Below are 27,461 nucleotides of genomic sequence, written 5' to 3'. Positions count from 1 at the left end.
TCTCTTCCTGGTCCCTCCTTTGGGATCTCCCACCAGCATTTGCTTGGCCATTGCTCTCTGCTGGTGTGGACCCTGGAGTCAGATGTCCCTGGTCCTGGTCTAATCTATACTTGCTTCTTAGGATTGCTGTGTGACCTTGGTAAATGGCGCTACCTCTCTGTGCCTCACGATAAAAGTACCGACCTTGTGAGCCTGTGATGAAGATTCATGTAAAGTGCTCAATACGGTGCCTGGCACTTGGTCAGCTCAGGACAAATGGAAGCCCTCACTATTATTCCTGCCCTTCTGAGTGCAAGCCACACTGACCTTCTTCTCTCAGTCCCTCAAACGCACCCCAGAGACTTTGTACGGGAGGGAGCCTCTGCCAGGAACACCCTGCCCTCCCCTATCCCTCTCAGCTAGTTAATGCTTACTCATCTTAGCAACTCAAATGCCAATTCTTCCAGGAAGCCTTCCTTGACCAGTCGGTCTTCTAGTATGAGCTCTCCCAGCTGCCTGCACCTTTCCTTCACAGCACTCACTGTACTTCCAATTTTCATTGATTTGCAAGTGCACCTAATTAATACCCGCTAGACTGCAAACTCCACAACAAGGCAGGGCTGGGACTACATCTGTTCTTGATCCTCCGCTGGACCCCGTGTGGGGTGAATGAAGCCTGACCCACAGTCCAACCCAATAAATATCTTCTGATGGAAGAAATGGGGCAGAGCCCATACTCGGGACCTTCAGGTCCGGCTGGAACAAGGCCACCTCTGCATTTTATCCCTCTTCTCCCGCCTGTTTGTTTAGGTGGTGGGAGGCTCAGACAATGGGTGTTTGTGTCGAGGTAAGCAGGTGCACAGGAACGCTGCTGCTGGCTTTCCTCTGTCAGCACTCCCCCATGCCCCGTCATTAGGCAGGGGCTGCTCAGCAGGGTATGCCATTATGTCTCCCCGGGCTGATGTAATTATACATTGACATAATTAACCCAGCAAGCGCATTAGGCAGGCCAGCTAAAAATTCATCTATAATTATTTGTTGTGTGCATGCTAATGAGTCCATCTGCACTGCCTTTGTACAACACGGACAAATTAATTTACAAGTCTGGATTTTTTAATAAGTTAAGGGAAACGCTTCCTATTGTGTCCTGGTTTTTGAGAAAGGAAGAAAAAGGCGACAAGCGCTTGCCCGGGTCAGGGAGGTTAGATAAACACGGGAGGCTGCAGCTGAGGGCTGCAGAGGGCTCAGCTCTGGTTCCAGGGAGGAGGGAAAGATCCAGCTCATGGCTCAGGGGCCGGCTGGCTAGGAGCCTGTCCAAGCCAAAAGATGACGCTCGGGTGAAAAAGGAAGTCATTCACCCCATTCCCAGGGATCAGAAATTGATGTTCGTTGTGCGCGGAGGCACTGCGGTCCCCTTGCTGCCTCGGGCTCTTTGTCCAGGGGAAGCTGACCGCAGGTGGCCTCCTGGACAGACTGGAGCAGGTGGGTGACGAGTGGACACTCAGTACGGGGTCAGCGGGTTCCAAGGCTCTCTTTGCCTTCATTTGCCAGTACAGGGTAGAACATAGTGGTTAAACTCTCAGAACATGAAGTCCAGTGCTGGTCTCAAGACTCAGTTTCCCCACTTAAAAAGTCAGAAAATATTACATTTTCTACTTCTCAGAAGTTACTACTGGGAAGACTGAAAAAGATTACTGAGAGAGGCAGCATGATTTAAGGACTGCTGGTGTCAGCTCCAGCTCTAAACTGGCCATGTGACCTTTGGACAGTTAACCTCTCCAAGCCTCCATTTTCTTATCTGTAAAATGGGGCTGCAAGGACTGAATGAGAGAATGTGTATAGAGATTTGCACAGTGCTGGGTGCACAGTAGGGCTTGATAAGTGTTGGCTGCTGTTACTACCCTGAGAGGGGGCAGCACACCGTCCCGTGACGTTCTAGGAGCTGCGGTCTACATGGCAAAACTCCATGGAGACTCAGGACAGGGTAAGGCCTCATATACTCTCATCAGTGCCTGGGAGACTCAGAATCCAGTAATCCTGCGTTGAGCTCCACTCAGGGACTCAAAGGCTCCAGCTTAGAAAGTCACACTGAGGAGGGACAATTTGTCAAGTGTCCAACACCCCTACCCCAGTGCACAGTTGGGGAAAAATGGGGTCCCGTGACTTCCCTGAAGTCTGCCAGTGAGTTGGTGATAGGGCCAAGATGGGGCCTTGGGCCTCGGCCTCTTCTTCCCACACTGTGCTTCCTCCTCGATCCTCAATTTGAGACAGGAAGTTGGGGAAGGTTCAGATGACTCAGCCGACGTCAGGCTGTGGCCAAATCCTAGCAGCCGGAGCACTTTAAATTGATTAGAATTCATACAGTCTTCACCACAACACTGTTAGTAGGGCTGTTGTGTTCCCATTCTATAGATGGGCAAACTGAGGCATGGGGGAGTGAAATCACTTCCCCAAGGTGAGGCCCAATAAGGTAGATGCTGCTATTTCCATTTTCCAGGCAAGGAAATGAAGGCCCAGAGAGGAGATTCCATGTGCCCAAGGTCGCCGAGCTCAGAAGTGGCAGGGGTGGGATTTGAACCCGGAGTGCCTGGTGACTCTTTGTAGTGGGCTAAGCTGCCTTGAGGCAGGGCATGGGGGATTACTAGGCCAGAAGCAAAGAGAATGAGGGCGCTGTTCTTGGCCTTGCCACAGGCTTGCTGTGTGACCTTGGACAAAGCATCAGACTTTTCTGGGCTCCAAATTTCTATCACAAGTATCCCTGAGGCACACATTCAATCAACATTGGTTATCACCAGATAGGGGTGTGGTCCTGCCAAAGTGAGTGCTTTTGGCCCTGGGCCTATTCCTTGGCGCCGGGATGCTCAGGGAGGGTGATTATTAAACGCCTTCATAGCTGAACTTGACACTTGAGGTTTGAACATTGTGAATCCTCCAAATTCCCAAAGCCACTCTCAGATAAAGGGGGAGAGGGACAGGTTGGGAGGCTGATGGTCAAATCCTGGCTGTGACAACTTTAGGGAAAGTCACTTAGGTCACCTGAGCCTCAGTTTCCTCCTCAGTAAAACAGGGATAACAACAGGACCTACTGTAGAGGGCTGTGCAGGGACTCCATGAGCACGCTGAGCCCCTGCGACAGTGCCTGGCACCTAACAGAGTCTAAGTGAGCATTACCCTTATTCTTATGACTTGTGGCAGTGTGGGATGTGCCACCCAGCTCTCCCTTCAAGAAGAACGTCCTGCGAGGAGTTGGTGACAGTCTCCAGGCGCTGCACCTTCGGATATACTGCAGTGTTGGTTTGGAGGTCAGGTTTCCCCAGGCCTGCTCCCAGCCAGTGACCGAGCAAGACAGAGACAGTAGGGCTGGACCACTCCTGCTGATGCTGGAAAAGGCAACCTAGTATCATAGACTAAAATGTTTTCCCCCAAACCCGTATGTTGAAGCATTAACCCCTGATGCAACTGTATCTGGAGACAGGGCTTTAAGGAAGTAATTAAGGTTAAATGAGGTCATTAAGAGTGGGGCCCAATCTGATAGGACTGGTGTCCTTACAAGAAGAGGAAGAGACACTAGAGCTTTCTCCCTCTGCACGTGCAGAAAGGAAAGGCCATGTGGGGACACAGTAAGAAGGCAGCCACCTACAAGCCAGGAAAAGAGCTCTCACCAGAAACCAACCCTGCTGGTACCTTGATCTTGGACTTCCCAGCCTCCAGAACTGTAAGAGAGAAAATTCTGTTGTTTAAGCCACCTAGTTTGTGGTGTTTTCTTATAGCAGCCTGAGCAGACAATTGCATCCTGCTTTGGGGCTCCTGTTAGTTTTAGCTTGGCTGAGACTTTTTCAGAGCTGCACTGCAGTTTGAGGTTCCTCCTACCAACCCTCCTTCCTTCCCTCTCTCCCTTCCCAGGTGTTAGACCAGCATCACCAAGTGAAGGCTCTCGTGGTCTCCTCCTCTCCCTCTCTTTCATCCTTCACGGGCATCTTCCCCAATAAATCTCTTGCACATCCGGTGCCATCTTGGCATGTGAATGCTTCCAGAGGACCCAAACCAATATGTGATTACTCTTTTGCCTCTCAGAGCCTCAGTTTCCTGGTCTGTAAAGTGGGGATAGTCACAGTGCCTCTCCTGTGGAGCTGCAGCTAGACTCTGGAGTCTGTGGGTGTGGAGCCCATGTTGAGGTGATGGTACATTCCACAGTGGTGAATCTAAAGTGGGCAGAGCTCACAGGGGGACCTAAGAGTCCATGCACCTGCTTCACTCAGCAAGAGTTTGTTGAGCATCTACCTGTGGGGGGCACAGTAGTGTCTCTGTCTATGTGTAGCTGACATCCCAGTCAGATAATATGGATGGGGAAAGGACTTATCTTAAGAGCATTAGGAAGTGACATGTTCTAATTTGCATTTTTCAAAGGCTCATCCAAGCTGCTGCAAGAAAAATGGGCTGTAGAGGGAGCCAGACAGGGGCTACTGCAATAGTCCAGGCAGTGATGCTGGGATCAGGGCGGTGGCAGGAGGAGTTGGGGGGAAGTGCTCAGACACAAGAGGTAGATAGGAAGAACTGATGGGGTGTGGTGTTCTAGGCTGAATAGCATTTCCCCAAATTCATGTCCATCCAGAACTTGTGAAACTGACCTTATTTAGAAACAGGGTCTTTGCAGATGAAATCAAGTTAAGATGAGGTCGACTGGATTAGGGTTGACTAATCCCAATGACTGGTGTCTTTACAATAAGAGGGGAGGACACAGAGAGACAACACACAGGGAAGGCCCCGTGAAGACAGAGGCAGAGATTGAAATAATGTGTCTACAAGCCAAGGGATGCCAACGATGGCTGGCCACCACCAGAAGCTAGGAGAAAGGAATGGAACAGATTCTCCCTATGCGCCTCCACAAGGAACCAACACTGCCAACACCTTGACTTTTGGGCTTCTGGCCTCCAAAACCGAGAGGATAAATTTCCATTGTTTTAAACCATCCAGTTTATGGAAATTTGGCATGGCAGCCTCTGAAAACTAATACATCATGTGTACTCTGGAGGTTCAAAGTCCAAAATCAAGGTGCTGGCAGAGCTGTGCTATCTTGATCTGTCCCACGCTTTCTCCTAGCAATCCTTGGCATTTCTCAGCTTGTGGTGGCATCACTTCAATCTCTGCCTCTGTCATCACTTGGCCCTCTTCTCTGTGTATCTCTCTCCTCTTTTTATAAGGACACCAGTCATGGTGGATTAGGGTCTCACCCTAAGGACCGTCCCTTATCATCATCACATCTGCAAAGACTCTATTTCCAAATAAGGTCACATTCACAGGTACCAGGGGTTAGGACTTCAAAATATCTTTTGGGGGCACACAATTCAACCCATAATACATGGCAACTGGCTGGATACCAACTGTGAGAAAGGCAGGACTAAGGAGCTGCTAGACTCCAAGTCTCATAGGAAGGAAGTTCTTACTTAAGCCTAACCTACTTCCCTCCTGCTGCACCCATTTCACCAGTCGTCCAGGAAGACAAGCGTGCTTCATAAGACAAAGCAGCAGGTGCTGGGCTCTGATCCTCCTGTATGTTCATCCTCTCCAACTACTGAGGAACAGGGCGGTGAGTTGAGTATGGTCCCTGCTCTGAAGAGTGCATAGCAACGATGATCACTTATTTCCCCAGGCATATTCCATTCTTTATTTCCTCCCCACAGAATTCCTAGACTTTACGGCACGTGGGTAAACTCATTTCTTCCCAACTCCCCCATCTGGGAGAAATCCACGGAGGTCTGAGCTACATTGCTGGGGATTGAGTTAGGTAGAAAAAAAATATATTAGCATTCAGAGGACTGGAAGATTCTGCCAAGTTACGCATAAGTAAAATGCTCAGCTGGGGTAGCTGACATATCCGAGGGCTTCCTGCTTACTTTGTCCAACTGTATTAGTTGATGCATCAGCTAAACGTCGCTAGCTGCTCTTACAAACACAAAGTGAAAGAGACAGAAATGACAGCAAATCTTTGAAATGTTGGGAGGAGGTTTCTCAGAGAACCTGACAGTCACAGGGGTCTGGGAGCATCTAGCTTTCATTCCTCAGCAACCCCTTTCTCCCAAGGCCTTTCACATAGTAGGTGCTCAAGAAATGTTGCTTGTTTTAAGCACCTAAGTTAGTGGTCATTTGTTACAGCAGCAGGAAAAAACTAATACAGTCTGTAATTCAGCCATTTATTCATTAGTACCTTTTTACTGAGCACCTGCTATGTGTCAGATACATTTCTTCGGTTGCTAGATACTTCCTGAGCATCTACTTAGGGAAGTTTCTGGGCCCTGGAGATACAGCAGTAAATAAGAGGAAATTCCTGCCTTCCTGGGGTTGACATTCTAGAGGGGAGAGATGGACAATGGACAAATAAACCAACGGCTGTAAGGGGGCTGAGAACAAAAACAGCAGGGTTGGGGGAGAGAGTGGCCTGAGGTGTGTGCTTGGGGGCAGTGTGCTAATTGAGGCAGCCTGGTCAGGGAGGTGACGTTTGAGCAGAGCCCTGAAGGAAATGAGGAAGCCAGCAGGGGGCTGGGAGAGAATAATCCAGACCCAGGAAGCACCAGGAGAAACAGCTCCCATTAGACCAAGACACGCTGGCACACCATCCTGACCAATCCCCCCTGAGTTACTGTCCCAGAAACACAGCTTAGCTTCATCTTCACAACTGACCCATTTTACTGATGAGGACACGGGGCTCAGAGAGGCTGGCGATGCCTGGGTAATTCTTGGTGCCAGCCTCACCTCTCCTCCCTGTAGGCTGGTCTGGGTGCTGGTGGGTGGTGACTGGGTTCAGAGCAGGCTCTGGCTCTTCAAACACTAGTTTCTGGTCTTCATCCTCCCAACTCTAGCAAACATTCATTCTGGGGCAGATGGGGCACCCATATCCAGCTGGGGGGTAAAGAGCAGATGAGATGCCCACCCAGCATCTTGAGACAAAAGCTCCAGGGAACTGACATTTCTTCATCCCCACCACCCCCCGCACCCTGACATACGCCAGGTACTTTGCAGATATTTATATCTCATTTAATCATCAAAACAACCACAGGAGACATTGCTATTCTCCCCATTTTCCAGATGAGAAAACTGCAGCCCAGCAGAGGGAAGCCACTTGCTGAAAAAGGCGGAGCTGGATTTGAACCCAGGGTGGCCCAATCGTCAAATGCTGGTGACATGTCACACCTTAAGCTGCATCCACCTGCCCCCCAAAATATTACCAACTTGATATCTGTCCTTACGTGATTTGACGTTTTTAACTTAAATATATTTTAAAGGAATATTTGTTTCACTACTGTAAGTAGATCATTGGGATTCTGTATCATAAAAAAGGGGTTTTAACCATTAAAATAAATACAAAGGAAAAATCAAGAAACTGATGTTATTAAATTCTAGTTACATCCCCATTGCCTGCTCAAGACCTTGAGCTTGAGGCCAGCTCTTCCTTGGTTAAAAGGAGAGATTCACAGGTGTTCCATAGGCATTTAAGATGCTTTAGCACCTGACTGAGACTTTCTCTAGAAGGAACTAGAAAGGTGATACCTGGTGAGCAATGTATTCAAAGTCTGTGTTGCGCCAGGTACCAAGGCTGCTCCCTATGTCAGGTGACCCCACTTGGGGAAGCGCGGGGTCCCGCTGACCCCCAGTCTCCAAAGCGACCTGTGTCCCCCTCCAACGTCTGGCAAGCCGCATATCTCAGTGTCAGGAGAAGTGACAGAACATCCCTGTAGCTCCTCATCTGGAGCCACGGAGCCTGGCTTTCTGCCAGGCTCAGCGCTTCCACGGGAAACCTTTCAGCTGACACACGTGGCTGCCCAGAGCTGTGAGCGGGACTTTATTTCCCCCACTTCACTCCTGCAACATACACACTGTCAATATATAGACAAGGGCAGTGGCAGCGGGAATCAAACGGCTTTAGATCCAACCTGAATAAAAAAGCCCCAAACAGGGGACCCCAAATCAGAAGTGTTTGACTACATATCCTTTGGATTAATTAAGCACATTGGCAGACACGGAAGATCAAATATGAACCATTCGAGGTGGCAGGTCCTGATGGGCACGCGGGGAGGGGGAACGTCGTCAGGAAATAGAGTGCCTTTGTCTTACAGCCATCAACTTGCTCTTTATGCATAAACTGCTTAATAAAATGACTAATTCATTTTGGTTACATTGGATCTAAACCCCTAGAGAATACTGCCAATGGATTTATAATATTTTAATCTCACACCAGCCTTTCCAAAGCCTCTGTAGGAGGAGATGGATAGAACATCATCTATTCCATCTTCCACCACTAGCTGATGCTGTTGGTATTTTTTAAAAAAAGTGTCTATGGGGCTGTGTGGGAGAGTCGTGAGTCTAGGGAAAGCTGTCTCATTCCTCCCACTGTGTCCATCTGAAGGAAAGCGGTGCTCAGAGCTTTTTTTAGGAAAGCTGGAGCTGCAAAGGCTGTCCGAGAGGCTGTTTAGAAACACATATATGCAGAAGTATGCGTGTGTCCCTCCAAAGTATCTCTGAGACAGAAGCCTTCTCCCATCTGGGCCCCGGCTCCGGGCGCCTGTGTGGGCAGGAGGTTCAGGCTACTGACGGCGGCAGCGAGCCTAACTTTGATCCTTTAATCCTAACTTTTTGATAGCAGATGGCTGCCCAGCCCTTGTATGCAAATGGGGGCCGTGCTTTCTTCCCTTCGTCGCTAGGGCTGGCTGCTTCCGGGTCTCCCGGCTTAAGCACAGACAGAGGGGCTGGAGAGGGTCTTCCTTCTTGGCACTGGGTGGTGATGTAACAGTAACACCACCACCAACAGCAACGGCAGCCACGGGTCTACTGAGCATTTACTGTGTGCCAGACACCAGCTTAGGATTTTATACTCTTCACCTTGCTTAATCCTCTCAGAGGTACCAGAAGGTAAGTGTGCTTTTCCAGAGGAGGAAACGGAGGCTCAGAGAGGTAGAGCCAGTTACTCAAGGTTACCCATCCAGGGAGCAGCAGAGCTGGGACTCAAACCCGTGTCCATTGTAGTAAAAACAAAGTTTCCATAGACTAAGCTGCACAGAAAGTTCCAGGCAGGCAGGGACAGTGTCTGTTTTGCCTAACATTGCGCCCCTGGTGTCGAGTAGAGTCCCTATCAAACAGTAGGAGTTCAATGTTTGTTGAATGAATTGCATGGGGCTACTACTCTGTGCCAGGCACCATGTTAAGTGTTCTCCATTCCTACTGAATCCACCCAATGGGCCCATAATTAGGTGAGATCATTATCCATACTTCACAAGTGGGGAAACTGAGGATCAAAGAAGTCAGGTGCGATACAGGATGCAAGATGGCAGGACAGGGACTGGCCCCTCTCTGAGAGGGTCCCTCAGCCTAGAGTCCCGCTAGTGCTCCTCCTGGCATCTCTCTGCCCCCTGAATTTGGAGCTCTGTGGCTCAATTTCTCCTCAACAGAAGTACCAGCCTTTGGACCCCTGGGCCAGGAGGACCAGGTGTACGTGTCTGTTAGGGGTCATGTTCTTCCTCCAGCTAACACATCTGCATTTCTGCAAAGGGCTCATCCTCTCACCCTAGAACCTCTCAACCTACTGGCAGCAAAGACCCTTAGCTGTTTTTCACTGTATTTAGATGTCAAATCTCTAATGGTTTTGTTCCAACCTTTTCAATTTTTTTTTTTTCGTTTTTGGCCACACTGTGCAGCATGTGGAATCTTAGTTCCCTGACCAGGGATCGAACCCGGGCCCCCTGCATTGGTAGCATGGAGTCTTAACTATTGGACCTGCAGGGAAGTCCCCCAACCCTTTCAATTTTAAAATTAATCCTGCATCTGGGTTTGGTGCCAGGGATCAAGATTCAGGCTCCACTACCTCTCTGCTGTGTGACCTTGGGCAAGTGGCTTGACCTCTCTGAGCCTGCATTGCCTCAGCCACACAGCAGGGCAGGATGGCAATACCTACCTCCAAGGGGCAGAGGGGATAAGTGAAATCCTTTCTGTAAGGGGCTGAGCGCACTGCCTGGCACACAGGGAGCACCCAAGAAACCGCCCCACAAGGATGGTAGCTCATCGTTGAAATTCAAAGGCTGCTCTCCCTGAGGCACCTCTCCTGGCCTTCCCACCTTGAAGCCCTTTTTCTGCTGGGTGTTCTGGCCATCTGTCTTCGGGTCATGTGGCCCCTGTTGGACTCCGAGGGCAGGGCAGGACTCAAGTTTGGGTTCCCACAGGGCTCAGCACATGGTAGGTGCTCAGAGAATGAGCTGATGAAAAGCCACAGCTGAAACGCCTGTCATCCCTTCTGAAAGGGAGCAGCCGTTTATTGAGCACCCACTGGATACCAGCATCATGCTGGATGTTTTCCTTTAATCATCTTTCAACCCTTAGCTGCCAGGAGTAGTAAAAATCAGACAGGTGGCCAGGGGGAAAGGGCACTCCTGGCAGAAGAAATGGCAGAGGCAAAGGTGTGGCAGAAAATGGGGAGACAATGCCTTTTGAAGTTAAGTACCATCTCTGGAAAATCTGCTGTTAAACTTTTCCTTTTTTTACGGGTTAAATAACCTTTTATGTTACCCTTCTGTGCTCCCCTGAGCTCAACAGGACCAAATGGGCAGAGGCACATACAGGGAGGAAGGGAAGGAGGTGAGGGCAGCCAAAGACAGCAATGGGTCTCTCATTACACTAAAATCTGTATCTGCAAAGGTGGCTTATCCACTAGATGGCAGTAGAACTAGTCATTTGGGACAAACACAATGTTAAATTCTTAACCCCACTTTCTACTTCCATCACCATATATTTCAAATGCTTCAAAGATTCAAATTTCTAAAAATTGAGATCACAAAAGTACTTAAAAAATCCTACAACCTTCAGGTGAGAGGGTTTTTTAAAAATATGACAATAAATCCAGAAGCCATAAAGCAAAGGTCTGGTAAGATTTCCTACTTTCTGCTAATATTTTTTGAATGTGTGCCGTGTATCATCTACAAGAGACATTGTAAACAAAATTAAGAAACAAAAGGCAAACTAGGAGAGAAGATATGAAACACATTTACCAGGACAAAGGTTAGTATCTCTAATATACAAAGAGCATCTACAAATCAATAAGAAAATGATCTCTCTGATAGAAAAATGTGCTAAGGGTACATGAATCAGTGATTTACAAAATAATAAATATGAGTGGTTCACAACATGTGAAAAGATATTTAGTGTAACTAATAAACAAAGAAGTACAAAATAAATCAACAAGGGGGAAAAAGATTCTTATTCTTTCTGACCACTTTTCCTGGGTTTGTGGTCAATATGTGGCTACAATACATTCCCCTTCCCAAGTTTTCTTTCTCACTCTTATAACTACAGTACAGTACCAATATGCCTTGCATTCCCAAGAACCCCGAATACCCAGTGTTGGGAATGGGGTTCAGTAAATTACAATACAGCCACACAAGAGACTGTTACACAAGAGGAACCAAAGTTACTCAGAATTTGTAATCACACAGAGAAATACAGATGCTTGTAGTGGGTGAAAGGAAGCAGGATTGAAAATGGTACATGCAGAATGAACAACCATTTTGAAAAAGTACATGGGGAAAAGATCAGATAGGAAAACAACAAAATATTGCCACTGCTTTTCTAGTAGGTAGTTTTCCCCTCCTATTTCCATATTTTCTGAATTTGACAGTAGGCATATACAACTTTTATAATTGCGGAGAAAATTTTAAAAATCCTAAACATTGGAAAGTATTGTCCTACTGCACGTTCAGTAACCCTGTAGTGTTAAACCTCTCACCCCACTTCCTTGATAATTGACAGAGCTGTATGAAATCCAAAGCCAATGCGTGTGACTCACGTAACTTATACCCTGATGGCAGCTTTGCAGTGGGCTGCTGATATCCAACCTGCCAAATGCTTTCATGTATAGGTATAGAATCCTCACATTGACCGATGAACAGGTTCTATTATCCCTCTGCTAAAGACACAGAAACCAGAGTCAGAGAGGTTCAGGCCCCTGCCCAAGGTCACACAGCTCAAAAAAACCCCACCAAGCTGACAGTCCCACCCCACTGTGTCTGATGCTACAGCTCGATCAACCTAAGCTGCCCAGCCTTGCCTCCTGAAAGGAGGAGCAGGGAGAGAAACGCCTGTGAGGAGTTGCCATCTCCTGCATCAGATTTTTAAAAATACAAAGTAAGGCAAAAAAAAAAAAAAAAAAAAATTGGGGGGACTCACCTCTCCCTTCTTATCTCTTCAGCAGTGTTCCTCTGCCTGTCCTCTTACTTGCTCTTTCCTTGTTTTCTCTTAAAATTTTTTTCTTTTTGCTTTTAACCTAATCACTCAGTTAATAAGTTAGCTCTCTGAAACTTGGGTCGGTACCTAGTGACTCTATGAACGCAATAAAGAAATCAGCCGTCACCGGTACAGGAGTCAGAAAGGTTTAAATCAAATCATCCTCTACAACAATGACATTAATTATGCTTTTAACACGTTTTACTGCTTTTTTTCCTCACTTCACGCCACATCTGTGTGAACAATATCCAAAAGATTTACGGTTTTCTTTCATAATTATAGACATACAGGCTGCACACTTATCAAAATACTTGCTGAGCAATCACGCTATATCGCATTCTCTGCCAAAGATTTGTGTTGGCAGCAGTCACTCAAAACAAAAATGTTGAATCAGGACTTGTGTGGCTTCGGGGGGGAGGTGTGGATGGGAAGTATTTCGACAAATAATTTGCCTGTCAAGAAGTATAAAAACAGGAGAGTGTTCATCCTGGCAAATTTTCCAGGAGTGTTATTTTTATGGAGGGGCTGGGGAGGCATGTGTGGCAGGGACAGTGAAGAGGGAAGCTCCGAGCACCAGTAACACATCTGACATTTGGTTCTTGTGTCTGAGGATACAATTTAATGAGAACAAAAATATGTCTTCCTAATTCCCCTAAGAAATCATTAAAACATTTTGTTATTCTTAAATGTCTTGAAAATGAATTAGAGCCCTGAAGGGGCTGTTCGTATGGTATGTCTCCATCAGTTAAGGTTCCTCGTGCTCTAGCTTGGTGACAGCTGGGGATGTACGTCCCCCCCACCCCTCCATTTCTGGGGAGTAGAGTTGGGAAATCAGACACGTGGAGTCAGCACTAGGCTTGGAATGACCGTTTGGGGAGAGGGGCAAGAGAGCACGGGAACTTTCCAGGAAGTTCCATGCCAATCTTGGGAGCGCTCACGGTCCCTGACTGGCACTGCGGTTCTGGCCTCGTGGGTTAACATATTTTCAGAAAGATGTGGGTCCACAGTGAACCCCAGAAATGATGCTCTCTCCCACATGGGGGCTGTAAGCCCCTTCTCACCCCCAAACGCTCCCCTGGGTTTGAGACAACAGGTTACTGGAGTGATGATCTGTTTACCTCTGCCACCAGAATGCAAGTTCTCTGAGGTCTGGGCCCGTGTCTGTATCAGCAGGCTCATGGTTATGTTCCCAGTGTCTAGTGAGTGCTGGGCACACAGGAGGCACTCAATAAATGCCATCTGAGTAGATAAACACGTGGCAAGCAGGAAGCACTAGTTGAAAAAAGTACCTTTTCATCAAATAACTCTTCTCCCACTTTCTGCGTCTGAATCTTATTTCTAAGTCATTCAACAAACAATTATTAGGTGCCTACTGTGTACTGGATTCAGGGTACACAGGTTTACTATGACTCAGTCCCAGGCTTGGAGAATTTCACTTGTCCTAGGGACACACAGATGATGATAAGAACAGTTAACACTTAGCAAGTGCCACTCTGCGCCATGCACGCTGAAGCCTCCCAATGACTGTATGAGACAGACTCTGATATTATTCCCAATTTATAGAAGCGAAGACTGAAGCTCAGGGAGGTGAATTAATTCGTCCACAGTTACCCAATGAGTAAGTGGTACAGGCAGGATTTGAACTGGGGTCTTTGCCTGGAAACACAAGCCCATCTCAGTGCTGCCCCCTGGTGCTACAGGAAAGGTACTATGAGGCCCGGTGGAGGAGCTGGGCATGTGGACTCGTGGGAGGTATCTCTGGGGTCTGTACTGGGTCACCCTCCACTGTCATTCGCCACTGAGACTGTGCAACCCAAAGAATTGAAAAGAGTGGGAAATAAGAGGGTGTATTTTTCCAAATTTTTTCCCAGATAGCTCTGATAAGGGTGGAGACATCATAAGCAAAAAGGCTGCAAGGAATGGGGCGGCCTCTCGGTCTCTCGGCCACGTGCCTGGTGTGGTCCTCAGTAAGGGTGATAACGACCAGGGCTGCAGACACAGCTGTCTTGGCCTCATACCACAGGACCATGCCCTGGCAGGGGGAAGGCACAGAGCCTGGAGGGCTGTGCTGTCTGGTTCCAGCCATTCTTGCCGCCAAAACATTCTGACTGAGAAAACCCATGTGGCCATGCTGCCTTCCTGCGAGTGCAGAATCAGGGCAGAGCACGGGACTGGAGCAGAGCGAGTCGAGTCTGCAGGTGCCTCTGTAGTGGGCTGAATGGTGACCCCAAAATATACATCCATGTCCTAATGCCTGGAACCTGTAAATGTGACCTTTTTTGGAAAAGGATCTTTTGCAAATGTAATTAAGTTAAGGATCTTGAGATGAGATCATCCTGGATTATCTGGGCGGGGCCTAAATCCAATGACCAGTGTCCTTATAAGAGAACGAAGAGGGGGATTTGGGACCCAGAGACACAGAGGGAAGAAGGCCATGTGCAGACAGAGGCAGAGACTGGAGTGATGCAGCCACAAGCCAAGGGACACCTGGAGCCACCAGAAGCTGGAAGAGGTAGGGAAGAGTCCTCCCCTATTGAAATACAGTGTGTAACGTGAAGGATGCAAGTTACTCAGCTTTCTGCTCCCTACACCAAACAGTGTTTGTCTTCGGAGGGAGCAGAGCCCTGCCGACACCTTGATTTCAGACTTCTGGCCTCCAGAACTGAGAAAGAATAAGGATCTGTTGTTTTAAGCCACTCAGTTTGCAGCAGTTTGTTACAGCAATGGGAAACTAACATAACTTCCCACGAGTAGCCAAGTTGTGACATGAGCAGACATTCTAGAAATAGTTGTTGAATGTATCAAGAGCTGAGTCCCATCTCTCCCTGGCTGTGAGGCATCAGGCACTGGACTCAACTTCTTTGTGCCAGGGAGACAGGGACTGGTAGGGCCTGTTCCTTTGGGGCTTGTAACATGCAGAGGGTAGAGCACATGCAACTTCTACACCTGGCCACTGCTTCTCTGACTGTGATGTGCTCCCGGATCCCCTGGGGAACTTGTTAAAATGCAGAAGCTTCAATGGCCCGAGGTTCTGTATTTCTAACGAGCTCCAGGTGAAGCCAATGCTGCTGGTCCATGGACTACACTTTGAGTAGAACAGGCTAGAAGACTTCCCTCACCACCCAGCTCATGTGCTTTTGGAGGGGAAGCTTCACATCATTGTTGCTGTATTAGTTTCCCGGGGCAGCCATAACAGAGCACCACCCACTAAGGTGGCTTAAAGCCACAAAAGTTTATTCTCTCACAGTTCTGGAGGCCAGAAGTCCAAACTCAAGTTGCTGTCAGGGCTGTGCTCCTTCTGAAGGCTCTAGTGGAGGATCCTTCCTTGCCTCTTCCAGCTCCTGGTGGCCTCAGGCATTCCTTGGCTTGTAGTTGCATCACTCCAAACTCCGCCTCTGTCTTCACATGGCCCTCTTCCCTGTGTCTGTCCCAAAACTCCCTCTCCTCTTCTTATAAAGACACCCTTCATTGGATATAGGGTCCTCCCTAAGTCCAGGATGATCTCATCATAAGATCCTTAACTAATTACACCTGCAAAGACCCTGTTTCCAAATAAGGTCACACTACGAGGTTCAGAGTGGACATAAATTTTGGGAGGACACTATTTAAACCACCACAACTGCCCAAGACAGATGGAACGAGGGACTTTCCCAACCCCTGCACAAAGATCTCACAAACAACCTTGACATCAAATATAAATGACTTTGCCTTCTCCATGGCTCAGCCTAGAGTGGGATCTCATTTTCTTCTTCGTAAACCCCCAGCTCCAGTCACCTCTGATAGCACTAATTCCTGCAGCTGTGTGGAAGTACTAGAAATGGATTAAAGGGGCTGTCTGGGTGGAGGGAGTTAGCACAGTGGAGTTGTCTCCCAGCTCCACTATTATTAAGCAAATCACTACATTCTGGGTTCCCATCTCTAGGTCAATAAATGAAAACGTGCAGAGGATGGGCCATTTTAAAAAAGGGAACTTGGGCTTCCCTGGTGGTGCAGTGGTTGAGAGTCTGCCTGCCAATGCAGGGGACACGCGTTCGTGCCCTGGTCCGGGAAGATCGCACATGCCACGGAGCAGCTAGGCCCGTGAGCCATGGCCACTGAGCCTGCGCGTCTGGAGCCTGTGCTCCGCAACGGGAGAGGCCACAACAGTGAGAGGCCCGCGTACCGCAAAAAAAAAAAAAAAAAGGGAAACTTTTTGCAGAAGTATATCTACATATTTAGGTACACAGTTGAAGCTCTCAAGCTGATCATACCTCTGTAATCCACACCCAGATCAAGAAGCAACATCTCCAGCCCCCAAAGGCCCCTCCCAGGAACTATCGCCCCATCCAAGAGAAACCACTCTCTTGACTTCTAACAGCACAGGTGCCTTTTTTTTTTTTTAGGTGAAATTCTGTAACGCAAAATTTACCATTTTATAGTGAACAATTCAGTGCCAGTTAGTTCATTCATGATGTTGTGCAACCACCACCTCTATCTAGTCCCAGAACATTTTTATTCCCCTAAAAGGAAACCTCATACCCATTAAGCATTCACTTCCCATTCTCTCCTGCCCCCGGATTGGTAACCACCAATCTGATTTCTGTCTCTATAGATTTGCCTATTTTGGGTACTTCATACAAATGAAATCATAAACTGTGTGACCTCTTGTATCTGGCTTCTTTCACTCAGCATCATGTTTTTAAGGTTCATCCACTCTGTACCATGTGTCAGTACTGCATTACTTTTTATGGCTAAATAATATTCCACTGGATTGGTAAACCACATTTTATTTATTCATCCACTGATGGACATTTGGGTTGTTCCCCCTTTTAGCCACTGTGAATAGTGCTGACATTAATTTTTGCCTGTCTTCATATTTTATGTAAATGGAGTCATACAGTATATGCTTTTTTGGGTTTGGTTTTTGAGGAACATCAAGTTTTTGAGGTTGGCCGTGCCATGCTGGAGGAAACATTTGCAGTCTTTCCTCCAGCGCCCTCTGCTGGCAGAGAGCACTGGGTGCCTTCTGCCCCTTGTGGCAAAGGGATGGGGGTTCTGGTGGGCAAGACACTCGGCTCCCCAAGAAGATCCAGGTGGGAGATCTTGCCAGGAGCCCCCCAAAGCTCCCTGGCTGATGTTGGAAGGCAGTGGGGTACGATGGAAGAGTCGTGTGGGGACACATCACACCAGACTGGGTGTAGACCCCCTCAGTCCCTACAACTCCTACCCATGGAGGGCCTGGCCTCACCCAGGAGTCTTGGCCTGTCCCCAGATGCCACTGAGAGGAGGCGCCTGTGTAACAGTCCTAACAGCAGTTTATTTTTGTTAATTATTCACTCACGGAGCCCAAGCATGTCTTACCTGGTGCTTCAATTAACTGCTTGTAAACGCTCAGGAAAGCAGCTTCGGCCTCCTGACTTCTCTTACTAAGAGCCACCACCTTTGGAAACAACAAGAGAAAGAATCACGTGTGACCACAGCATCTGAGTCTAGAAGCAAATTTAATCATTTTCTATATGTGCAAACATGGGATTGGGGGGAGGAAGAAGGGAAATGAAGATTGAAAGTATGGAGTAGACTGCCAAAATTCAGCTGATGGTGGCTGACTCCTTTGCCAGAGCAAGTTCTAAATAAATAGACTTTGCCTGTTAAAAAAAAAAAAAAAGAAAGAAAAAAGTGTGGAGTAGAAAGTCTGGGTTCAAGTTCCAGCTCCACTGCATCTGGCTGTGTGACCTTGGGCAAGTCACTGCCCCTCTCTGATCCTCAGTTTCCTCATATGTAAAATGGGCGTAAATGGGGCTTCCCTGGTGGCGCAGTGGTTGAGAGTCTGCCTACCGATGCAGGGGACACGGGTTTGTGCCCCGGTCCAGGAAGATCCCACATGCCGCGAAGCAGCTGGGCCTGTGAGACATGGCCGCTGAGCCTGCGCATCCGGAGCCTGTGCTCCGCAGCGGGAGAGGCCACAGCAATGAGAGGCCCGCGTACCGCAAAAAAAAAAAAAAAAAAAAAAAGGGGGTAAATAATAGAAACTACCTCTTAGGCCTGTTGTGAGGATCAAAAGAAGCTATATATAAGTGCTTAGCACAGGGCCTGGCACAACAGTAGGTTATTAACAGCTGTTACTATTATTCCTGTTATTAATGTCAGAGGTTCAAATATGACACGTTTTGTAGGAAAGTGGGACACCTCTGGGGAATATGTCTTGCCACTGAAAATTAAAGAGAAATTGTTGAATCTCTAGTAAGATATCAGTTTCAACAAATGTCAAGAGTGACAGCTTGTGAAACAGTTCCTGGCATACCAAAGGTGCTCAATAAATGCCTCTTGATTGATGAATACACCAAATGACTGGATGACCAGTAGTGAGGAGCTACTTTCATGCATTCGTTCTCTTCCTCACAGACTTTTATTGTTCTGCCAGTGAGACTCCGTAAGATGTGTTTTTGGGGCTCAGCAGCATCTCATCCCTTCGCTCCTGGCTGTGAATTCTGAGCTCCGGCCTCACAACTGCCTTGATGCTGGCTCTTCTTGACCACTCCCCTTGGCATTAGTCCTGGGCCTTCCTGGCATACTGTTGGACCAAGCTCCTGGCACCCACAGGTCACCATCCCTACCTCCTCGAGGACACACTGGGCTGGCATCCCCCTTTGGACTGGAACAGAGCTTTATTCCCCCTGGCACTGAAATACCTCTCCCTCTGGTGCCAACTTGCTAAATGATGACTCTATCAGAGCATCTACTTGTCAACACCCTCTTTCAGAGCTGGGCTTTTCCTATGAATCCCAGTAACGCCATTTGGGGAAGTGTCTGTTATTGAATTCCTCCCCTCAAACTAAGCTCTGTGAGCGTGTGGTCTGGTGCACAGAAGGGGCTCAACATAATTTGTTGAATGAACAAATCCAAGTGGGTAGCACTGACTCTAGATCCTGCCTGTGACACAATTGTAGAGAAATGGCAGGGCCCAATTCTGAGACAGTCTGCTCACACAGGTGATCAACCGAGGTATAGGTCCTGGAGCCAGGCTGCCTGGGTTCAAATCCCAGCTCCACCACTTATTATCTGTGTGTCCTTGAACAGGTGGGTCACTTCAATCCCTGTGCCTCTACTTCCCCACCTGTAAAACGGGGATAATAATATGATAGCCTCCCTCAAAGCGTCGCTAGAGGATCAAATGACTTAACACAATGTAAAGCCCTTTGCAGAACTCCTAGCATGCATTAAGCCCCATAGACATGTCACCTCTTGGTATGATCAACCCCTTCCTTCCTTCTTGCCTGTTATGGGGACAGGTTCTGCCCAGTGCTGGATGATAAACTTCAGCTGTGCTCATCTCTGGTGTCCTATGAAGACCACCTGAGAAAAGCCTCGCCTCCACACACAGCAGGGCACTCTGGGAAGAAGAATTTGAAAACCATAGCAGTTTCTCTGCAGCTTCCAGTATGACAGCCATGAGCCTCATGTGGGTACTAAGCACTTGAAACGTGGCAAGTCCAAATCCAGATGTGCTGTGAGTGCAAATATGCACCGGATTTCAAAGCCTTAGTTCAAAAAAAGAGAATGTACAATAGCTCATCAGCTATTCTTATGTTGATTACATGTTGAAGTGACAAAATTTTGGGTATTCTGGGTTAAATAAAATATATTATTAAAATTCATTTCACCTGTTTTCTTTTACTTTTTAAAATGTAGGTACTACAAAATGTAAAAGTACATGTGTGGATCACATTATATTTCTACTGGACAGCATGGCTTGAAGGTTTTACAAGGTCCACAGAGACTTTTTATTTAAGAGAGGTGGAGAGAAATATATGGTGGATGTTGAGCAAGTGATTTTAAAAAGGTCAGTTACAAAAGCTCTTTAAGCTCTCTTGTTGTTATTCTGAGAGCAATCTCTGGTCGCTTACCTTCCAGAGTGAACGACAGTCTCTCATACATTCAACAAACATTTCCTGAGCACCTGCTATGTGCCATGACCTGTGAGCTGAGAACTCAGCGATGAATAATGCAGCCTCAAGCCCCACCCTTAGAGGGCTCACAGTCCAGTGGGGAGACGGACATCAAAGCAGATTCCCCAGGGCTTCCCTGATGGCGCAGTGGTTGAGGGTCCGCCTGCCGATGCAGGGGACGCGGGTTCGTGCCCCGGTCCGCGAAGATCCCACATGCCGCAGAGCGGCTGGGCCCGTGAGCCATGGCCGTTGAGCCTGCGCGTCCGGAGCCTGTGCTCCGCAACGGGAGAGCCCACAACAGTAAGAGGCCCGCGTACCGCAAAAAAAAAAAAAAAAGTCAGATTCCCCAGATAATTCATTAATTACATGTGCTAAACGCTTCAAAGGAAAAGCACAGGGGGGCTTGAGAGTGTGTAAGTGGGGGGAGACTGACCCAGTTTGATGGGTGGAAGGAACATCAGGAATTATCTCCCAGAAGGGGAAGATGGTGATGGACAGAAATAATGTTCTAGAATCTAGGCAAAGGGAAGAGTTTTATTCTTGCTAAGATGTACAAAACACAGTTCCTGTTCTGGGAACTCACAGCTGAGTGGGAGACACAGCAATGCCAAAGAGGAACCGTAACACAGGAGGAGGTGATGCAAACACTGGAGTCTCCAGATTAATGTGAGGAGGGGGCAATTAATTCAGAGTTTGGAGGGACATCCTTGAGGCACTAATAATAATAATAATGTAATATTCAGAGTTTACCATGTACCAGATACTTACTATTCATAATCATCCCTCTCCATACACCAATCACTGAAGGTAGCTGCTGTCATTATCCCCATTGTACAGATGAGGAAACTAAGACTCAGCGAGGTTAAGTAACTTGCCCAAGGTCACTCAGTAAGTAAATGGTAGAGTGAGATTCACACCAGGTCTGGGGGTTGAAATTACTGTTCTGAATCCAGATGTGGGCCCCTTTCTCCTGGATAGAAAAACCATCCCAGCCAGTGGGGACAATCGCTCGGACCCCATCTGGATGCTGATGCCTTGATTTGCTATCTATGGCTGTACCAGGTCAGGGGCTGCTATGCTGCTGACCTGAGGTCCAAGAAAAGCCATGAGAAACAAAAGCAATTCATCTCCCGATCCCTAGATGGAGAATTATCAAAGATGAGCCAGCACAAAGTCTGAATGCTTCATTTTATAGTCGTCCATGCTAAGCATGTGTGGTAGCTGGAGTTTACGATAGGCATAAGAATGTTCTATTGACTTCTGATTTATTTCTTTTCTTTCTTTCTTTTTTTGGCTGTGTTGCGTCTTAGTTGCAGAACTAAGCTGCATTCGTTGAGGCATGTGGGATCTTTTGTTGCGGCACGGGTTCTTTGTTGCAGTACTCAGGTTTGTCTCTAGTTGTGGCGTGTGGGTTTTCTCTCTGTAGTTTGCAGCATGAGGGCTCTCTTGTTGAGGCGCACGAGCTCAGTAGTTGTGGTGCGCTGGTTTAGTTGCCCCGTGGTATGTGGGATTTTAGCTCCCGACCAGGGATCAAACCCGCATCCCCTGCATTGGAAGGTGGATTCCTTACCACTGGACCACCAGGAAAGCCCTGCTATTGACTTCCAAAAAGGAATTCAGGGCAGAGGTGAGGGCAAGTCACAGAAGATCCCTTTATTGTTTCCCGGTCCCTATGCATAGCACCCTCTACTATCCATTCATGGTGCTTATCAGTTGTGTATTGATTATGTGTACGACTGTCTCCTTATAATGTCAGCCCGCCCCATTAAAGCTGTGCTGTCCAAAACAGTAAGCACTAGCCCATGTGGCCAGTGAGCACTTGAAATGTGACTATGCAAATTCAGATAGGCTGTACGTGTAAAATATGGGATTTCTAAGTCTTAGGAAGCAAAAAGGAATGTAAAAGATCTCAATAATTTTTATATTGATTTCATGTTGAAATGATAATATTGTGGACATACTGGGTTCAATAAAATATATTATTAAAATTAAACTAACCTATTTCATTTTACTTTTTATAACGCAGCTACTAGAAAAATTTAAATTACTTATGTCGTTTGCATTCTATTTCTACTGGACAGCGCTGTCCTAGATCAAAGGTTAGGAAACTATGGCCCTTGGGCCAAATGTGGCCCTTCATCTGTATGTTTAAATAAAGTTTTATTGGAACACAGCTACAATCATTCTTTTATGTATTGTCTATGGCTGCTTTCATGCTATAATGGTGGAATTGCATAGTTGTGACAGACATTCTGGCTGCAAAGCTGAAAATATTTACTCTCTCTGGCCCTTAACAGAAAACATTTGCTGATCCCTGCTTTAGAAGTTCACCTAATGGCTGGACAATATTTTCAAAAGCAGAGATCAAAAAACATCCTGGGATGGCACTAGGCCTGAATTAGTTCAAGTTTAGGGCCTCCCATAGTAAATATGACTCTTGAAGACAGTAGTCATTTGGATGTCCTGCCTCGTTCAGTCTTGTTTTAGAGCGATGACCCTGTCTATTTCTAAAAGGCCAGGCCTGATGGCATCAGGGACTGATCCAGTGCTGGGCCCAATGTCATGAAGCATCTCTTGGCCTCAGTTTGTTCATCCATCATGTGGGAATAATACTCTCCATCTGCCTAAGAAGCTGTTGGGGGAGGAATGGGCTAACATGTAGTAAAGAGTCCCATGGAAGTTGGAAAAAAGCTTTCTAATAAAGCCAATAATTCTTCTTCCAACCATACAGGATGTCTTTTCCAAGAGCTGCAGCTCTAATGTATTTCACCCATGTGCCCAGAAGAGGTGAGCTCGGCCTAAATAAAAGGCCATGTGTCTCTGCCTCATGGCTGGGTCCTACAGTGCAGAAGGGCAGGAGAAAAGGGTCCAGAATGACAGCTTTGGCTTGTGACAGGCAGATCTTTGAAGGCCATCTGGGGGAGGGAGAGGAGGAGGAGGAGGAGGTGGCGGCCAGCTACAGACACCAAGAAGGTCACCATCAGAAATAGCTCAGCGTCTGATGAAGCAGGCGGCATTCACACTACCCGAAGTAATGTAAGGGGTGAAAATGTGTTTGGTCCCCTGAGTATGAAAGTTAACAGGTGTAGAACCGGTTAAGCCAGAGGAGACGCAAAAGCCTGCTCTAGCTGCCTAGCATTTGTCTGTCAGGTGGTTGAAAAATGGCAAGTTTGGGGCCCCCCCGAGGCTGTGCTTCCATGACTGTCTGAGACAGCAGTGACAACATCTACTGGCTACTGAGAACAGCTCTGTGCCAAGCTCTTCACAATGAACAGTCAGAGTTTCCAGAAACCGAACCTTTATTCTGTGTTCAGTGCCGTATCTTTGGAATGTCTGCATACAGCTCTGAGACGTGAGCTCTGTTATTGCTCCCATTTTACAGGGGAAGAAACTGAGGTTCAGGGAAGCCAAGTCACTTGGCCAAGATGAAAGAACTAGTTATTGATGGAGGTGGTATCTGCGCCCAGTATGCTCTCACTCCAGGGCTCAGAACTGCAACCAGAGACCAGCGTTTCTCAAAGTGTGCTGCACAGTCCCCCTGGCGTGAAGAGGGAGGGACCTGTGATCAAGCCTGTACCCACCTGCCTTCTCCATGGATTGTACAAAATCTACTAGCACACTGGATGCTCTGACGAGAGCTGCAGAAGAAAATGCTCTTCAACTCAGCTTAGCCCAGTGTTTTCCCAAATGCATTTGGTCACGGAGCTTTTTCATCAGAGAATAAACTTAGAAACTAGGGTTCCGTGAAACACACTTTGACACAGCTTCCCTCTACCGCTGGGTCCCGGGCTCTGGGGATGGTGGGGCATGGTGGTTCTGAGAGATTGGGTGGGTGGGTCTGAGGCCACAGGAATTCTGGAAGAAACTGAAGAGTGATGGGCAGTTGAGAGGTGGGTGTTCAGAGGCTCTCAGAATCAGTACCTCAGAGGAGGAGGCAGAGGAATGAGATGGGAGGAGAAAAGGCATCAGCCCAGGATGGCTGGGGGCCGGTGGGCGGGAGAGTGCCCTTAACACCCTCTGAGGCCTGGTTCTCCTTTTGGGGAGTGAAGATCCGGGGGCACATGGGGAGCAAAGAGGAGCAAGAAGAATGAGGGGAGACAGAGGAAGGGGGAATAGAGCGTGAGGGTTATGCAAAGAGTGAGGGGCATGGAGAGCAAGGGGGAGCAGAGAGCTGGGGGTTCACAGACACTGGAGAGTAAGGGAGGCACAGACATGGAGGCGGATGGAACGAGGGCTCAGAGTGAAGGGAGCAGGGGTGTGGAGCACAGTGCGGGGAGCACAGAGAATGAGGGTGGCAGCGGCCGTGGGCCATGCAGAGGAGCAGAAGGAAACCCTGGCCGCCGCGACGCAGGGGAGTGACTGGCTCAGATGGGAAGGGGCTCGTGGTGACTGCTCAGGGGCTGCCGCAGGGTCTGGGAGAGGTGATGGTCCAGGTCCAGGGTGGTGCTGGAGAGGGGAACAAAAGAACTGATTCGAGAGATGATTAGGAGATAAGTTCCTGATCCAGGACATGGTTGGGGCTGAAGGTGGGGAGGCGCATGGGGGTGCATTTAGCTAAGAGGGAGGAGCAGACTCAGGGAGACACACTACAAGAGCAGTCTACAATCAGCTGAAGATCTTTCTGGCTATTGCGTTGAGAGGAGTACATGTATTTTGGACTGTAAAGATTGCAGCCCAGGATGGGAAGAAGGTAGAAATTTCAAGGAGGCTCAATCTTTCTAAGTTCTCAAAATGGGTTGCCTTGTGAAGTACTGAGCTCCCCAACAGAAGAGGCATCCAAGTACATGGCCATCTATCTCTGAGGATATAAACGTACTAAGGGAAATTTATACATGAGGGAGGTTTGGCCAAACTATCCAGAAGGCGCACATCCTACTCTGAGTCTATGTGATAAATCCCTTTTACTTATAGTAATATTCTGATGTCCTACCACTTGTAAAAGGTGATAACAATTACCTTGTTTGGCTGATATGAGAATTATTATTATCAACAGTAACAGTGACTACTGAGCACTGACTCTGTCAAGCACTCTGCTAAGTGTCTGACAAATATTAACTCATTTAATCCTCACAACCCAGGTTGGGGTGGGGGTGTTACTGCCCATTTAACAGATGCAGATATCAAGGCACAGAAGGGCGAAGGCCATACTGTGTGGGAGCTGGGACTCACACCCAGCTCAGTCAGACTCCAAAGCCCATGATCCTAACCCCCACTTGGGACTGAATCTCTGGTAGGGGTTTGTGGAAGGGGCTGGAATATCTGAAAGGGCTGAAGGAGCCAGGCCGGCAGGTGGGCAGGGCAGAGCGAGGCCAGGAGAAGCCAAGTGCCCGGGTCTTCAGCAGGACCTGTCTCCTCTGCCTCACAGAGTGTGTTTGCTGGGGGCCTTGCTCCCGGGTGAGCACTAATGCTTTCTCTGCCGTATGTCATTGATGTGGCTGAGCAAATGAAAATTACACTTTAATGTCAGGGCTTAAATAAGAAATAAGAGTTTGACTCTTGTTTTTGGTAGCTGTTGTTGAGCTGGGCTCTCTTGGCTCCTGTCTGGACAGAGCAGAAGGCTGGGACTCTCTCTGGCCTTCTGAGTCTCGGGGACATTCCTAAGGGAGGGTCAGAGTGGGCCCCAGAAAGGCCACATCCTAGCTGAGGCTCAGGAGCCAGCAGAAGCCACTTCTAGAGCCTGATGGGATGGAATAAAATGAACATATCTGGCCACCTTTCACTGTTTTGAATTCTCAGGTATAAATCACAAATCTATTTTAAATCGTCAGCTGTAAAACACTAATTCAAATTCAATCTTGAGCTCTGAGATCCCCTCTTCCAGGGCTGTAGGTCCAGTTTCTAGATCTTCCTCCCAGTGCCTCAACCTGCAACAGTGATGGACACAAGCAGGAGTTCAGTAACTACAATAAAAGCAAGCGGTATTTACTGAGCACCCACTATGTGCACGCCCCAGGGGAGGCATCCTGCACCCTCCACAAGACCCTCAAACACGTATTGAGTGCTGTACATGCATAACTCACTCGATCCTTGCAAAACTTCCATGAGGTGGGGGGACTGAATTGTGCCCCCCCAATGTGACTATATTTGGAGACAGGACCTTTAAGGGGGTAATTAAGGTTAAATGAAGTCTTAAGGGGATCGGTGTCCTTATAGGAGGAGGAAGAGACATAGGCATGCAGAAGCATGGAGGAACACAGCAAGAAGGTAGCCATCTACAAACCAAAGAGAGAGCTCTCACCAGAAACCAACCACGCCAGCACCTTGATCTTGGACTGCTAGCTTCCAGAATTGTGAGAAAATAAAATTCTGTTGTTTAAGTCACCTAGTCTGTGGTATTCTGTTACGACAGCCTGAGCTGACCGTCTAGCTCCAGAAGCTGCCATCTCATGGCTGGGTTTGTCAGTTCTTAGGTCTGAGCCCCACCAGAGGAGAGTGGGTCTGTCTATTCACACAGCCTCGCACACAGTAGGTGCTCAATAAATGTCTGCTGAAGAACGAGTGTCACTGTCTATGTGTCATCCTTGGGGGGTGATTCTCAGGCTGGAGAGGAACTGATAGCAGTGGGGCTACCTCTTTGGAGATGTCCGGAAAAGTACCAGGCACCCTGATTGGTGCTCGTGTTCTAGTTAAGGGAGAGTTTGTGCTTCGTCCCGACCTCCCCTGAACACCAGGAACTCACCCATCAGTCAGCATCTGATGACAGGCCCGTGCTCATGCTAACTTGTCATCTGGGTGTTGTTCCATTTCTCCAACCAGATTGTGAGCATCCAGAGGGCTGGGACTGGGACTAGCTTTTTTTTTTTTTTTTTTTTTGGCATTTAAAAAAGTGAAATAAAATAATGCATGTAAAGTGTTAACATAGCGCCTGACACATCACCGATGTCCAATAAATTCATTTTCTCAGCAGGTATTTATCGAGCATCTTCTAAGGATGGGGGCTGTTCTAGGCACTGGGTATTCAGTACCAAGCAAGACTGACCCAAACTTGTACCCTTGCAGAGCTGACACTCTAAAGGCAGAGGCAGACAATAAAAGAAATCATGATACACAAGGTGAGAAAGTGATCAAGGGAGAAAAATAAAGCTAGGAGGGAGATGGGGGTCTGGGGTAGGGATGTGTGTCCTGCCTAGTAGGGCTAGGGAAGGCCTTGGGAGAAAAGAACAGTTGAGCAGACTTGTAGAAGGGGAGGGGGCGTGTCATTTGGCCATCTCAGGGAAGAATATTCCAGGCAGCTAGAATAGCAGGTGCAAAGGCCCTGGGGCAGAAATATGTTTGCCTTGTTTGGGTAACAACAAA

General features: G+C 47.8%; 1 protein-coding gene across 1 annotated transcript in view; it reads right to left on the bottom strand.

Annotated features, from left to right (window-relative positions):
- The window catches only part of CUX2 (cut like homeobox 2), a 195,001-nt gene that overhangs the window by 41,110 nt on the left and 126,430 nt on the right, over window positions 1-27,461 (bottom strand). Inside the window, exon 4 of the mRNA XM_019950538.3 lies at window positions 17,581-17,659. Coding sequence (XP_019806097.1) covers window positions 17,581-17,659 — 79 coding nt within the window. The remainder of the gene's footprint in view (window positions 1-17,580; window positions 17,660-27,461) is intronic.

This window comes from Tursiops truncatus, chromosome 13 (assembly GCF_011762595.2).
Source record: "Tursiops truncatus isolate mTurTru1 chromosome 13, mTurTru1.mat.Y, whole genome shotgun sequence".
NCBI classification, from domain to species: Eukaryota; Metazoa; Chordata; class Mammalia; order Artiodactyla; family Delphinidae; genus Tursiops; species Tursiops truncatus.
This window is presented reverse-complemented; position numbering and strand designations above follow the sequence as displayed.